Source organism: Rhopalosiphum padi, chromosome 2 (genome assembly GCF_020882245.1).
Source record: "Rhopalosiphum padi isolate XX-2018 chromosome 2, ASM2088224v1, whole genome shotgun sequence".
NCBI classification, from domain to species: domain Eukaryota; kingdom Metazoa; phylum Arthropoda; class Insecta; order Hemiptera; family Aphididae; genus Rhopalosiphum; species Rhopalosiphum padi.
Window position 1 is genome coordinate 833157 of NC_083598.1, and position 17065 is coordinate 850221.

Consider the following 17065-nt stretch of genomic DNA (forward strand, 5'->3'; position numbering starts at 1 on the left):
AGCTTGCATAATAATTGATTAACAAAAACTCAAATTTAAAAAAATAAAATCATTCGACATTAATAGATAGAATTCAATGTTGATTGTAGTTATGTATTTGGTATGCCGTATGCTATATTGTACAACTTTTAGTAATACATGTCATGTTAGTCATTTTAAGGAGTTAATATAGGCAATTTCAACACAGCAATATTATGAAAGTTGTATAATTTCAAGGTGTTTTTGTATTAGTTCTAATGATTATAGACATTTCATTTTTTGGTTTCAACTTTCAAGTAAGTAGCACAACATTAGTTTATTGTATCGATATTCGATATAAATGATATTGAAATTCCAATAACAGCAATGATTGTACTTCAACATATATTATAATAGCAGCCTATGAGATTTGTATAAAACATTAGTGTGCTGTTTATTTAATGTTACTGTATAATTATATATTATTAGATATAATTTAAAAATTGCATTTATCTTATTAATACGTTTTCATATTTTAGTCTTTAGTGATCCCATCGAAAATATACGTATTTACGTATAATGTACACTATATAATACATTGTTGTATGTAAATATTGTTGTAAACGCATGCGAACTGTGAGAATTTAAATCAAATTAATTTTAAAGACAAATTAGATATTATATATATATAAGCTAATGACACAATAAAACATCATTTTGATTGTTGAAAATTATAGATCAGTAATGTAATATATTAAAAACACGATATCACAATATTCATATAATTTTCCTCCAATATTCTCGACACTCATAGCGTTTAATTGAAACACTGCACATAAACATATAATAATATGTAATTTAATATATAAAAAATGAATTAGTCTGTTTTATCGACAACAGAGGCTAAGTATCATTTTATGGTTTGACATTGTTTTATGTGCAAACCAGTTATTTATGTTTCATGGAAAATAAAATGCTAATGCATAAAATATATACACAAAATAAATAATAACATCGCTATGTCCAGTACATAATTGTCGCTTAAGTACAAAATTGAAGTAACCGATGAAATAATGCGTAATACCTATTATGGGATGAACTTCAATGATTTAAAATAGTGTTGGTTTACGCGCACAATGCACATACATGTTGTTATGTGATTATTGCTTTTACTACAATGTTTTTATACTTCAATTTATTATGACAAACAATATTATGATAATCGTTATTCGTTTATAATAATTTTATGTTTCTTTTAATAAAAATCATAATGATAATAACTTATATTTTATGTATTGGTACATATATTATATATATATCTTCGTAAGCATAATATACAGTATACACACACAAATGGGATTTAAGGAAAAACAAGCTAATATGAAAATATAAAATGTATATAAAATATATATACATTATATTTATATATATATATATGTATATATTTATCGATATCTAGTGTCTATATAATATGTATATTGTATATTGTATATACATACATATAAATAAATATATATAATATATATCAATTATAAATGTACAATTCATTAGGAATAAATAATTTTCATTAATTTTACAAAACAGATACGAACAAAAAAAAACTTATAAAAATACTGAGTTGGTATACATGAAAATGATATACATTTGGCCTACATGTACGATAACATTAATATTTATTGTTCGAAATAAAACCACATGTATACATAAAAAAAAAAAAATTTTCTTAAGTTATATATTATAAAATAAAATAATGGAATGTTACTATTTTAAATATAATGAGAAAATATATAAAGATAATTCATTTTATAAATCACAGTCAAAATTATTGCAGGAATGACGTATATAAGTATATTTATTAATAAATTGAGATACATTTAATTTATGAATATAAAAAGTTAATTTTGTTATAAAAAGAAAATACATGCACTTTCAGTAGAAAAGTGTAAATTTAAAACGATATTCTTATTTATAATATTGTAAACGTGTAGTAGTTAAAATTTGTCATGTATTAAAACATTTTATTATAATGTCATGATTATTATTGTGTATGGCACAAGAAATAGATATTATTATAAAATTTAAATTGTTCCTATTGCTATTTGGCAAGTATTCAAATAATATGAATGAAAAACTTCATCGTCATCGTATGGAATTAAAAATAACAATAATATTACTTTAGTACAAATATTACTACGGGTTTTAAATAATAATAATACAAATAATAATATTAATATTAATAATAAAAATAATAATAATAATAATAATAATAATAATAAAATAATAATAATAATAATAAAAATAAAAAAAATAAGAAAAAACATTTTGGCTACCTAAATAATACTTACGTTTCTAATTTGTTTAATTTAATTTAAGTATTATAGGCCTAAAATTCTTAACAAAAATATGTAACACGAATAAATTACCTAGTTTTATTTTAAAATTTATTTTGCTTTCGTACATACACACACTTAGTATATAATTAATATGATAACTTAATAATTAAAGTCCGGTGTCAAGGTAATCTTTAGGAATACCTATAACACGCATATTAAAACGAATACAACATAAAAACTAAACATTTTTATAACAACAAAATAATAATAATATAATATATTTATTTTATAATACACAAAAACGTGACTAAATAATATTACATCGATATCGTTTCGCAACATTATTATAGCTGCAATGTGTTCGTTTCTATCACAGGCCTCAGGACGGAATAGTACACGATAATTTTATTTTATAAATATAGATCGAATATTTATAAACCTACATATGTATTCAGTATCGATATATACGTAATATGTTAGGTATAAACGTGTGTGTGTGTTTGTGTTATAATTAATCGTTTTTAAAAAATGTAAATCTTATTATAACGTAGAAAAATATTATATCATGTACACGGCGTATATAAACTTAAAAATTATAATAAAAAAAAAGTTACACATAAAAAAAAAACAATACTCTTGAATATTTTGATTCGTAAAGCGATTATATTACATTAATATTATTTTTTAATGAGGTTAACTTATCAATCATCACATTAGAAACGATTTCTCCGGGTGGAGAAAAAGATTGGCCGAGTCGTCGAAATAAAGCTCGCGTGTGTGGCGTGTGCGTATCGTACCACACACACGAAGATCGCCTTTATATACGTATAATAATCATAATAATAATAATATTTTGCACGCTATGCGCACAAAACGGATGTAAGTACAACTCCGCGGATGAGGAATACGTCCGATTTTTTCATCGTTCGTTTTCGGCGCGTTTCCGGGAAGCTGTAGGAATGATAGGTCAGAGGTCAATGGTGGTGGTGGTTTTGGACGTTGGTATTGGTATATGATTGGTGGTAAATGGTGGTAGTGTCGTTGGTGAGTGTGGCGATGGTGATGACGGTGACTCGGTGGTGATAGTCGGCCGCAGTCCGGGCTATCTGGACGTGGACCTTCGGCTGCCACCGCCACTGCCTTTAACGGATTGCGTGACAGACGATAACGATTGCGCCGGTTTGGCAGGCGTGGTGTGTGTGTGCTGGTGTTTGGCCAGGTGAGCCTTTTGCCGGAAGCTCTTGCCACACACGGTGCACATGAACGGCTTTTCACCGGTGTGGGTGCGTATGTGAACGTTCACCGAGTACTTGTCTTTGAAGCCTTTACTGCATATGTGACAGTGGTGTAGCGACCGTTCTTTCTTGGCGGGTGGGTGCCCGGCCGGCTGGTCGTCACCTGACACCGAGGACGGTCCTCCACCGCCGGAACCAGCGATTGACGTTCCGGTGCCGCCGCCGGCCGACTGTTTCGTCTTGCCGTTAGCGTGGTGTGAACGACGGTTGTATTTTTTAGCTGGCCGAACAGGCGGGGACGACGAAGATGATGTTGACACCTGTTCCAGTTCCCGGTGGTCCAGCACTACCGTGGCCGGGATTTGCGATATGTTCGCCACCTGCGTTACACAAACGGAATATAACATTATTATTGTCACCATTATAAAATAGGTAAAAATATGTGCGACGATGACAATTGTGGTCATAAATTTAAGGAACAAGAAACAGCCATGAGATATATACAATACATATATATATACTGTATTCATCAAAAGTTAAATTAAAATAAATTCCCAGTTATTATTTTTATGGCCGATAAAAAATATATGTAAAATTCAAATATGTATATTTAAAAAAAAATACAGATAAAATCATCAAAAAAATTATTTTTTGAAATAATTTATGCAAAATAAACTTTTTATTATAAAATATTATAATATATTGGTGTTAACGCCAAATCGATCAGTTTTTACTGAATATATAGTAAAAAAATTTAAAAAAATAGTTTTAGGTATATTATTATTGTAAATTATATACATTTATATCAATGTTATGTCTACAAAATTCAAAGATAGATTAAATGCAAAATATATTTTTTTATATATTGAATGTTTTTTTCTTTATTTTTAAAACATACAATTTGTAAATAAGTGTTACAATAAGCATGCGTGTTAAAAATATATTATGAACGAAAACGGACGTGAAAAATGTAATGTTAATGTCCCGATTAAATTGGTATATTTAATTATTAGAATTCAAAATTAAATGAAATTAAATGAAAATTCATTAAATTTACTTCTCTGAAGATAACAATAATTAATAGTTGGTCGAGTAAGTAAATGGCCAGCCGAAAGGATTTGCATGAGCTGTGGGAGAGCCAACGAGGTATAGGTATAATTAAGTATTATACAATCTAATTGTTTGTGGCCATAAAAGAGATAGTTAATTTTTTTGATTCCCGAGTAATTTTAAAATTTATTTTATTATTATTATCTTTATTTATAAATCGTATTAAGAAAATGTATACCAAAGTATTAAAGTGTTAAATATTAATTCTTAGATCAAATTTAAGTGGCATTAACGGTCAATAATGTCATCAGACTTCTCGAGTGTGCCACTGATTATTGTTATAATTTATTGTGTTTAATTATAACCTACTATTGTACATAGATTATTGTATAGCATTGTTTTCACGTAGCACTTAAGTTTAACTTTTAATTTAAATTAATATATAATACAGTTTTATCAATTTTTATATTAAGAAAATACGACGTCATTTTATATCGGCATGAATAAATATTGTTCACTTATTTTAATTTTTGTTGAATATATTTTCTTACGGTTAATAATAGCTATTTGCGACCAATTATGGCGTTTGATTAAAATCAACATAATCTTAAAGCTATATAATTTTGCGAATATTTGAAGAACAATTATAATAAAGCATTAATATTCGTGATTAAATCTCCATAAGGCGGCTCTATATAAGTAGTGTTACTGTTGCATGTACACGCATTATCAATATACATGTACATTATACATACTATATTTTAAAACCAGCTCACTGCAGGATCATTTATGATTTCGCAAAACGTTTAATGCTAACTGGTTTAAAACAATATTATGTCAGTTATACGTACGTTATAACAACTGCACCTACTATTATATATTAATATAGTTACGTAATAAATATGATTGATATTTGTTTGGTAAATGATGGGATCGATGGCTTCTAAAATGCATAATTATTCGATTTACGTAGGGTTAAAGATCTTCTTGCAAATAAACTGGATGCGTATTTGCGTAAATATACTTTTATAGCTATTTTTTTTTCTTAATCAATGTTAACAGATCGTTTGGAATACGAAAAGACGTTTGGAAAGTAGTTTATACATTTTGAAAATGCATACAAATGATTTATAATTTAAAAAAAAAACAGTCGATATAAGAAAGTATTTATTGTGATAGAGATCTGCAGCAGAAAGGATTTAGTCATTCCTGGTGCTATACGGTCGTAAAAAGATGTATTCAATAATAAACGGCCGTGTTACAATATTGGATTCTGGCGACAAGCCAAAGTTATCTGATATAATATCTATAAATGTTATGGTATGGTAAAAAAGGAATATTTACCTCTGCGGCGATGAAGGATACGAACCCCTGACTAGTGGGGCAGTACTGCTGGAACGACTGAGACATGTCGCTGTCCAGGCCATCGATGTATTGGAAGTCAAAGTCTGGCAAGAGGAGATCATCGACGTTCTGTGCTGAGGCCCCGTCGCCGGCCACCAATAGCGACATCGACGGCATGTCGTCGTCGATCATGACGATCGTGTTGCCGTTGATGCCGTTGCTGCAGTTGCTAGTCGTTGCTAGCACGTCTTGCATATCCACGGTGGATGTCGACGGGTACGACGTGACATCTTGCATGGACTGCGGTCCCGGCGACGAGTTTTGGCTGTCCGACGCGGTCGACACCGATGGTTTGACGTCCTTGTCGCCGTACCTGAGCACACGGATCACACGATTGTTAAGTTACCGTTTCTTAAGCCGTACAATATACAATTTTGTAATACACATGGTTAATTGTATAAAAGTAAACAGAAATACCCCAAAACTACACCGTACTATACGGTATATAAACAAACGACTAAACAAACAAAACTGACTGAATAACGTTTGAACTTGATTCAACGCTAACCTATAACGCATATTTAATATGCGATTAAAGGGCACTCATGGGTAGAGTGTCATGATCAACATTATAGGTTTCAAATTGTATGAGTCGCAAAGTAAATTATAACTTATATAAATGTATTTTGTGAAAAGTACCTATACAATTTATATTAAACATTTTTTAGTTTGTTATTTTGAAAATTTTAATTTTAATTTTGTTTTCAATTATTATGTTTTTCTGGTAAATGAATTAAAAATGTTGAAATATTTTGCGCACAATTAATGAATTAAGTATAATTTTGTAATGAAAGACAAAAAATATAAATTTTTCGTTGAAAACTTTTAAATTTTTCATAATATCGTTGACACATTTTGGATTGACCATGTTATTGTGTTAGTACGTATAGTGAAAAAAATAAACGAATCAGATACGATCATGATTATATCCAAATTATTTTAAAAAGGCTTTAATTTAATGATAGATAAATATTTGATTTTAAATGCAATTTTTAAAGTATTTGTAGACATAGTAAGTATATTGTGAACTGAGCTGTTAATTTTAGTGCTTCGTTGTCTTGAACTATTGTACATAATAGATATAAATATGAAATCTATATTATTATATTATTATGGTGAATTTAAATTATATTATTATAATGTGCATATATCATGTTCTTTTACCTCTGGTGGTGGTTATGATTGGTTTTGCCCAGCAATGCGTTCCGGAGAAGCTCATCACCTGTATACTCTGCAGAATCCTGTTTGATGTAATCCTGCAGCGGTTCTGTTTGTTTGATGTACTCCGTCAACGGTTCCTGTTTGATGTACTCCCGCAAAGAGTCCTGTTTGATGTACCTGCCAGTGCCTACCGGGTCTGTGGACTCGGCGCCGTTCATCGACAAGAGCGTCTCGTCGAAGTTGCTCACCGCGTTGGTGTCCTGGTGGTGCTCGGTGAGTGCAGGCATGCACCACAGTGGTTCGCCGACGCCGCCGTCCGAGTTGTTCACCACTTCCACCGTGTAGATGGCTCCATCCGTGTTTAACGTCCGCCATTGGTCAACTATGTCTGACTTGTCGGCGAACGAGCTGGGCGCGCAGTCCAAGTCAAAACCGTGGTCACCGCTAATAATCGTCTCAAAACTGTTGTTGTTATTGTTGTTGTTGTTGTTGCTGTTGTTATTGTTGTTGTTTGCGAATGTGAATTCGTTGTTGTTCCTCTCTGCATGTGAACAAATACGACATATCCAGATAAGTTCGATTTATAAGAGCATTTTTATACACAATATTATTTATTTAAGCAGTCAGGTGTTATGTATTAAAAAGTAATATCAAACGTACATTATAATATAATATTACACTTTGATAGAACATAGTATGGCATTATGCTATTGTACAATAATGATAATGTCACGTGTCTATTATTATATCATACACAAAGAGTGTACCGTATGGATCCGACACATTACTCAAAATGTCCGTGTTAATATTAATTCGACATAATAATAATGCCCACCTGACAGAGACGGGTCGTTCAGCAAATGATCCACTGACGTGTTGATCCGATGTGATCCGTCGTGAAGGGTCTCCAGGTGGAGCCCAAGCTCCATTAGTCGGAGGCTGTCTCGGTTACCCGTGTCCGGGCCGTTGTCTCCCGAATACAGTGCAGTCTTAAGGTAATCGGTGGACGCAACGTCCATAATATTGTGAAATAGGATTTATGTCCAAACGGTATTCCACCTGTAGGTTGTGCACCCAATCACATTTTCAACGCGGAAACACGCATGTCCGAACTGACGTATGAACAACTGTCGTATGTAAACAAGAGACGAGACGGCAATAATTCAATCTGCAAAACACACACACACATAATGTTATTATTGTAAAATTATAAATTGACGATTGAATGAATACACGACGTAGTACACCGTACACGGAATACGGTAGATTAAATGGCAGTACCTAATGAACGTGATTTTACAAGGAAGACTTACTATAATTGTATATCACAAAATCGCTTTCCACGCAATCAAGTCTAATTTGAATTTAAGGTTAGGTCTATTTTACTTCTCGTGAACATCGATTTCTATATCAATATATTACGGTTATATATTTATTATAATATTATGCGTTACTGGGTTATAGCGCATGTATTCCCTATATTTTAATACTATATAAAACGTATACGATTGAATTTGTAGGTTAAATATGTCTTGACTTTTTGCGGGTTAGAGACGTAAAACAAAAATAAAACGTATTAATGCAATAATGAGTAATGTAATAAACAAAAATGCATGACGATATAATAATATATACGTAGGTGTACTGAGATTTAACGAACCATCATAGAATCTACACAGTTTGAATGTATATAGGTAAAAAGTGATTTGATATGCGGGGATATTATATACCTATGTGAATCGTATATTATGTCAAGTCTTGTTGTAGATATGGAATAAGATAATACTTTTCGTATAAATTGTTTGGTATATCTGTTATAAACCGGATGGAATATATAAAACACATATTATACGTAATGTAATTTTTGGGAAAGTCTGTAAAGAAATGTAAGTACATTTATTATTATTAGTGATCGTGAGCTGTTTGTATGAGATTGCCAACATTTTCTACAGTTATTGCTTATTAAGAATTTTTTTTTATTGAACCCTGTTAATGAATTATTATTATTATTACACGCTATTGATTATAAGTATATAAAAGTTTTCTTAAAAAAAGTATACCAATTAAATATAAATAATATTTATTATTTAATATATATATATATATGTATTAACTATCATAAACCGGCTATTATTGTATACAATTTATATATATATATATATATGTGCATATCTACATACATTTATACTATCGTTCATATTATTATCATATACAATTCATAATTATATACATAACAGTTGTTTAAAAAAAAAAATAAGCTAGCCTAACTACGGTGGCTGAATATAGGGAGGCCAACGGCCCGCATAATTTAGGAGAAATTAATACAGTATTATTAATGAATGTATCTATATGTAGAGGAGGTCAGGAGATATCTATACGTTATAATGTTTCATCGATTTAATATAGAAACTTATTATTTATATTTTTGCATAAATAATATTGAGTATACAATATAATATTATATTTTGTTTTTATCAGAATTATTATGTAAATGTATATGCACTTATATTATCTATTAAAATTTACACAACGTTGTGATATAGTAGTTTATTATATATAATATTGGTATACTTTTTCTGTTGTCGAGTGGGCAGTGAAAAACAAAATGTAAATTTCAAAGAGTTAACTACGCATCCGGATGTCATACACCCGTCAGCAGTGTTCCATAAAATTATTTTACTTTTCTTATTTCTTAATTGTGGTCGGTACAATATAATTGTATTTTATATACACAATTTATTATATTTATGTGATGTCATAACGTCATACAAGCATACAACATACATTTGGTAAAGAACTATTAGGTAGAAAACTAATTACTGGTCGGCAGCACTTGCGACCCATACACAGCCATATAGTATATGTTGTTCACGTACAATAATAATATAGTGTGTAGGTATATATGGCCCGAAGCTCATCATCATAATCAATGGTGAAACGTTTCGTCTGCCACGCCACCAAAACCAGCCGCCTGCCTAGTAAAGGACCCGATGGAAATAATGGCAGAATTTCCGGGTATCGAATTTTTTTTTAAACAAGTCGTTAAATAATTTATCTGACACGATGTTATATTATTTTAGGAGTTTTGCGGTGAAATTTAATCGACCAACAATTTATTCAAAAGATTTATAAAAAAAAAAAATAATTACACCGTATGATTTCAGAAAAAAAAACTATTTAAAATAAAATATAAATACTGATAAAATAAAAAGAGAAAAAAATAATAATGAACGAGACAGCATGGTGCATATTATATTCCGTCCGTCCGTGTATCTTCAGTTGCACAACAGCATATTTTTTGCCACCGGTTCACCGCACTCTCCCGCTTACGGTGAACTCTTATAATAGGTACACATACACGTAGGTGCTATAAGGTGTAAAAAACTGATAATTGATACGTTGGTCATAATTAATAAGTATAGGACCTATAGGTAGGTAGATTATATTATTGTTAATATTTTGAAGTTTAGTTTTAATGTATAAGTAACCGTTTAGGTGACCGGACGGTTGCGTGTTCAGGTCTTATACAGAGTGGTTCTATATTATCATCTATTTTTAATACTATAATTTGATATTTTCACAGGAAAAAAAAAGTTTTTAGACGCGTATAGTACAATATATATATATATCGTCAGACCACTTATACCGTAACAATAATAGTAACAATATAACATTGCACGTTTGTCTGCGTATGTGGGGTAGTAATACTATATAGAAGGTCTATTATAATGGATAGATACGTTTTAGAAGTGCAGTCTGCGGCTATGGCTGTAGCTATTTTATAGCCAACTGATGTATTATAATATATTATATACTCTGCAATGCTGTAGTGATCTACAGGTAACTGCAGAAGCAGATAAGTAATTTTTATATTTATTTCGTTAGTTCTTATGTCGAAACATATCCAGTACATAACGAGTACACACACGCACGTTCATACACACACACACACACACACACACACACACACACACACATATATATATATATATACCATATGAGATACTTGGACACATTTATTATACACGCACACCACCAATACACGAATCGCCCGGGGCCGTAGTAACCTACTTACGGGCGTCGGCTTTTTAACACACGCGCACATATTATGTATATGGGTACGAGCACCGGTGCGCACATTTAATAATATAATAATATTTTCTCGATTCGGACTTACTATTATAATATTATAATTTATTGGCGGGTGTATATTATATTATACAGCGTTATTCGAGCGGGCCACGATGTTGTCGATGGTAAATTGGTTTTCGGATAATATTATAATCAGTTATTGTTTTTGTCCCTTGCTGGTCTACAAACGGGTTAAAATCATGAATTCGATGTTTGTATTTCCCCCCATCCCCCCCTCACCAATTTCGTTATTGTGGTTATTGTTAACGACGAGTGATGACAGAGAAAATCGCGATTTAGCTGGTGACCACAGAGTATAATATTATAATACAAATATACAATATTATATGATATTATGTCGGAAGCATGGCATTTCAATGCTAAATTGCGGAGTGTACCTATATAAATGTATATGCGTGTGCGAGGTGTATATATATATATATATATATGACGGGAAGCATTGGGGAGCTGAGAAAGTTTCGGTGCACGAAGTCGGGACAATATGTGTGTCACGAACACGGCCGGGCGGCGCATGGGGGTAAAATATCAGCGAGGGTTCCATAATGAGTCGTATTATATTACCTTCATATATTATATACGGATTTATGTAACATTGCAAAAATAATAAAACGGCATTATATCAATGCTATTATCACACGCTCTAAATTAAATAGTTTTAGGTAGGTATTGCAAGTTTCTGTATTATAATAATATTATATATACCAACGTCGATATTTTCAAAGAGTAAACTATACAATGTTATAATATATTTGCGGCTGTCGCGTGATGATAAATCATTCGCATATAAATGAAATAGTGTTCATGGACGTTAATGGTCTTTATAAGATTGGCATAATATAAACGTAAAATATTGTACACGTACTTGAATTGAATTACCAAAACTGAATCCGATTGAAATTAAAACCCAACAATTTACTACCTTTATACTTATAGGCAGGTATTCTATAAATTTTAGTGCATAAAAATTCCATTTTATACTTGGCGATTAGTTCTATAAAATTCAGGGCAACATTTAGTTAGAATATCGATTCACAAATGTTAGGTTCAATGAATTTAGTTAAATCGTAATTTCGTCCAAAGAGAAATTCTGTTCGGTTAATTTATATTTATTCTAACATTTGTTTACTGTTTCGTCTATTTCGTTCAATATTGATTTTTTTTAATCGATATTGTATACACATTTTAAGTTTATTTGTTACAGATATCAATTACATGAACTATGAACAGCACGAGTACAGCACGAGGCGCACGGGGGACAGATAATAGCTAACTTTTCTAATTTTAATAATTTGTTTTCTTGTTACTACGTGATTTTTTTTCACTGAGTTAGTGAAGTGGATTTGTAGGTGTGTATATAAATATAATATAACATTTATATATTCTAAATATTTTTTATCTTTGTATGAATTGCCTATTAGTTTCTGACAATATGCTCTCACGAATGTTCAACCCTATTCTGATAAATAATATACTTTTTTCGATCATGTTGTGTAAAAATAGGAACTAGACATAAATGCATACTATCGAATTTTTATGTCCTAATAAGTTTAAATTCAAGTTTAATTTATGAATTTTGACGGTAGGTAATAATATCATTTATTATAACGGTAGACGTAACTTACGTACCTATAATAAAGGTACCTACTATACAATAATATATTGCATATTTAATAATATATTAATATATATAATAAATTATAATAGGTGGTCTAATACTCGTATCATTGAAATAAACAATTCTAAAATATAAGTCGGTAATTGCATAATGTTCATTATTGTCTATAATGGTGTCGGTGTCTGACAAGTTTTACTTGAACTACCGATAAGAATCATCGCAATATCTTTGTTTCGTGGGAAATGATTCAATGGTTGTTCGAAATTAAACCACAGTGGTGTATACATAGATGGGTTAAAAAAAAGCGACAACAAAACAATTGCAGTTTGTATAAAAACGAGTTTGGTGTGTTTCTATACAGTCTACTTGCAATATAGTAAATATCTAATGTATAATATATATATTCCCGATAAGGCGTGACAGAAATATAGTTATTAAATATTCGCAACTATGATATTATTTTTCCCAACAGTTTTTTCTTTCTCGAACCCACCGTTGCAGTATGCCAGTGTGAATAATAATAACTATCAAAATATTTTATATGATATTTGTACGGTGCACAAATCACTAACACTAGACAATAATTGGCAAGGACAATTGAGTGGAAACCGGAGAGAAATTAAACGTAAAAAATAAAAATTGCAAATAATAATACTCGTTAAGGCATCATCAAATACTCATCTACATCATCTACAAACTTATGCATGTTTCAATAGTATATATATAATTATAATTTTGGCTCTCGGTTAAGTCAGTATTTTTTTTTTTTTTGTTTTTTATTAAATATAGTAAATAAATAATGGCACAGTCGGGTGACTGTATCTGATATACGTATATACAAACAGTTTTCGAGAAACCTACGTCCGAAAGGATCACGAACAATACGATATAATATAGCTTTCTAGAAAATTATTATGACGAGAGACACCACAACGGCTGCTGCAGCAGTTTAATGATACACGAGCAAAAGGGAGATCGTTATTAGATATAATACGCATATATGCATTCCTCCACCTAACCTCTAACCACTAACCAGTAACTGGTAAGCTTTTTAATGCACCGTCGGAACATAATAATAATAATATTATACTTGCACATTAAAATTTTATAAATACATCTGATTTCCGATTTACGCTATTATTTTACATATTGTTATTATCCGAGACAGCCACGTCGTGGCAGTCAGAAGATGCCTATTATTATAACACGATAATAATTATTTATTATTATCAGAAATATTATACACGATCATAATAACATTATTATATAAATCATTTTAGCACCTTCGATAACGCCTTCCACCGTTTACGTATATTTAACGGGGTAAGTACCTATGTATTATGATTTGTTTTCGATTTCGTACAAGTTGTGCCTATGCAGTGCTCGGAAAATTTGACAACAATGTTTTTATTATATGTTTACACGTAAGTATTATAGATAATAGAAACCTGTATAAAATATAAAGTGGTTAGAATTTCACGTGAGCCACAACAGTTTTTTCATATGTATATTAGAGAATATATGCAAAATAGAGGGGATAAAAGCATAAGATTAAAACGTATAAAATAATAATCTAAAACTAATTAAAAGATTATATTTTAAAAACTCTCTAGTAGAAGCTTAACTTATGGGTAATTGTTTGAGAATTATAATTTCTGTCAAATCTTATGCGTATATACTCTAAGAGGATGTCATACCCGCATGTGTTGTCTCTGTCTTACGATCGCAAGACATAGCAAATTTGCGTTCAGCAGATTCAATTTTATGCTGTTAGCTTTAATATTAGAATCAATTTACTTATTATCAAACTTAAAAGTAATAATATTATCATAGGCTGTTATTGGTATTTAAATTTTTAAGCGAGTTATAGTGATGTAAAGTATTAAAACTTTAAAATGCTCGTAACTCGCTTAAAAATTAAGATATCAATAAAAGCCTATGAGGTGTCCTAGATAATGTTATTACCTTTAAGTTTAATAATTGGTAAATTGACTCTAATATTAAAGCTAACAGCATAAAATTGATTCTGCTGAACGTAAATTTGCTATGTTTTACGTTCGTAAGACGGAGATAACACGTCAATATGCGGGTATGACGTCCTCTTAATTTTTACATTCATAAGAGAAAATTTTTGTGAGATACTGAAATGAAATTCTGATTTATGAATAGTAATAATATAATGTTCTATGACATAGCACTATACATTTATTCTTTTACACCTGGATAGAGCGTTATATTACTGGGTATCTATAGATAATAATATTATGACCTATAATCTTGGACAGTTACACTGCACCAATCGGTTTCAAAGCCGTTATCATAATATATTTACGGCCATGGACATATTATTATGGTTGTGATAAATTTAAATAAATTCGTTTTCTCGAATATCGGAAAGTGGTTGGGACATTTTATTTTACAAAGATCGAGCGGCGGCGTTCGTGATCTTTCGACGAGACGGTCGGCGCGCGCGTCCAGGCGCTGCAATAATTTCACTTCACAACTGCTGCAGCACTCCCCGGATTCCGCGTGCGCTATTTTCCTCTTGTGATATTATAAAAACATAATAATAAATGCGATATATTAATATGACGTGTACGGTGGTGTGCTCGCGTGTACGTCTAGTAGGAGTACCCGAGAACATAAAAAAATAAAACTGCTAGCAATTAGGATACCGATGAATGAGTAATGTCGCTTATTTTCTCTTTCATCACACACACACACTCACTCACAGACGTTTGCGAGTGGAGCATATAATATAATGTATGAAAAAAAAAACGCAAGGTTGCCAACGCATGCGATATTTTAGCATTTACACACACGCGTACGTATGTATTTATAAGTATTAATATTTCAACCGAAAGCGGTGGCAGCGAACCTGTTTTTTTTTCATAGCCTCGGGTCGCATTTTGCTCTATATATCCAACACACTAAAAATTTAATAATAAATAAATAACCAAACGAATAAAATATATATATTACTATTATATCGGTCGTGTATACGGTTCAGAAGCGGTTGTGTCTAACGATGTATATATCAACGATCGACGCACGAGTATAATATATTATATTATCTGTCGGTACCTCCGAATTATAATAACAGTGGCCAACGCGTAGTGCGCGACTGTGATACCTGTAGACTACTTTATTATGTAGGTAAGCGTTATGTACATAATAAACTCAGAACTCTGTATTTACTATATGATATGTCTATATCTATTATAATATTATTATAGTGCGGATACCGGTGGGCGCAATTGTTGTGCCACGAATGCAATCGTAAAAAATAATAACATAATATTATTATAGCGCCCCGTATATGAGTATACCTGACAGATATTTGAAACTTTTGTCGTTGATCAGACATTATGTTATGCAAATATATTATTAATGATCGCATGCGATTTGAACGCTGTTGTATACATATATGTGTGTATGTATCACTGTACAACACCGTATTCTAATAATGATTAATAACATATAATATAAAACGATGATACATTATTTGCAAAACTTCGTTTCTATATATTTGATGCATTCCATTCAAGCTGTCCAGTCCATTTGCCTGAGAATAATGTGATTGTCTAAGGTCCGCAAATATATGACACTTCAGTTAGGCTCGATAATATACGATTAATAATCACCGTCGAAACTGCAAAATCGTTGTTAAAAATATTCCACTTTAAATTTATTATCAATATCGATGGTAATGATAATAAACATACGAACTTGCCACCCACACGTGGATCCAAGACTCTGCCAAACAATACTCCAGTTATAGGCATTTGAAACAGAATAAATTATTAGTATAAGGATATTCTGTGATCGATAGTAATAAACATTCATTACGCATTACGCTCAGTATACTGTTAACTTTGCGATTTCTCACTCGAAACAGTAGAAACAATATTATTTTATTATTTTAAATAGCATTTAACTATATATTATATACAATGCGCTTTTTTGCGGTAATCCGGACATCGGAAGTGTCTATTATAGAAATGGTCTACTACATATCATTAAGTCCTCTTACAACGATTTTTGAATCAGAGAGACGTGATACTGTGGTGTATGATAGAATAATATTACTATATTAGGTATATGTTTTTCGAAAACAAATCAAATATGTACACCGTTTAATAATGATAATATGACAC

General features: G+C 30.9%; 1 protein-coding gene across 2 annotated transcripts in view; it reads right to left on the minus strand.

Annotated features, from left to right (window-relative positions):
• Positions 1-724: 724 nt before the first annotated feature.
• Positions 725-17065, minus strand: part of LOC132920637 (uncharacterized) — a 67142-nt gene continuing 50801 nt past the window's right edge. For both annotated transcript variants that reach the window (XM_060983169.1, XM_060983168.1), the window contains 4 exons: positions 7977-8309; positions 7145-7682; positions 5921-6293; positions 725-3906 (listed from right to left, as the gene is read on the minus strand). In XM_060983169.1, coding sequence (XP_060839152.1) covers positions 3394-3906; positions 5921-6293; positions 7145-7682; positions 7977-8160 — 1608 coding nt within the window. In that variant the 5' untranslated portion in view covers positions 8161-8309 and the 3' untranslated portion in view covers positions 725-3393. The remainder of the gene's footprint in view (positions 3907-5920; positions 6294-7144; positions 7683-7976; positions 8310-17065) is intronic.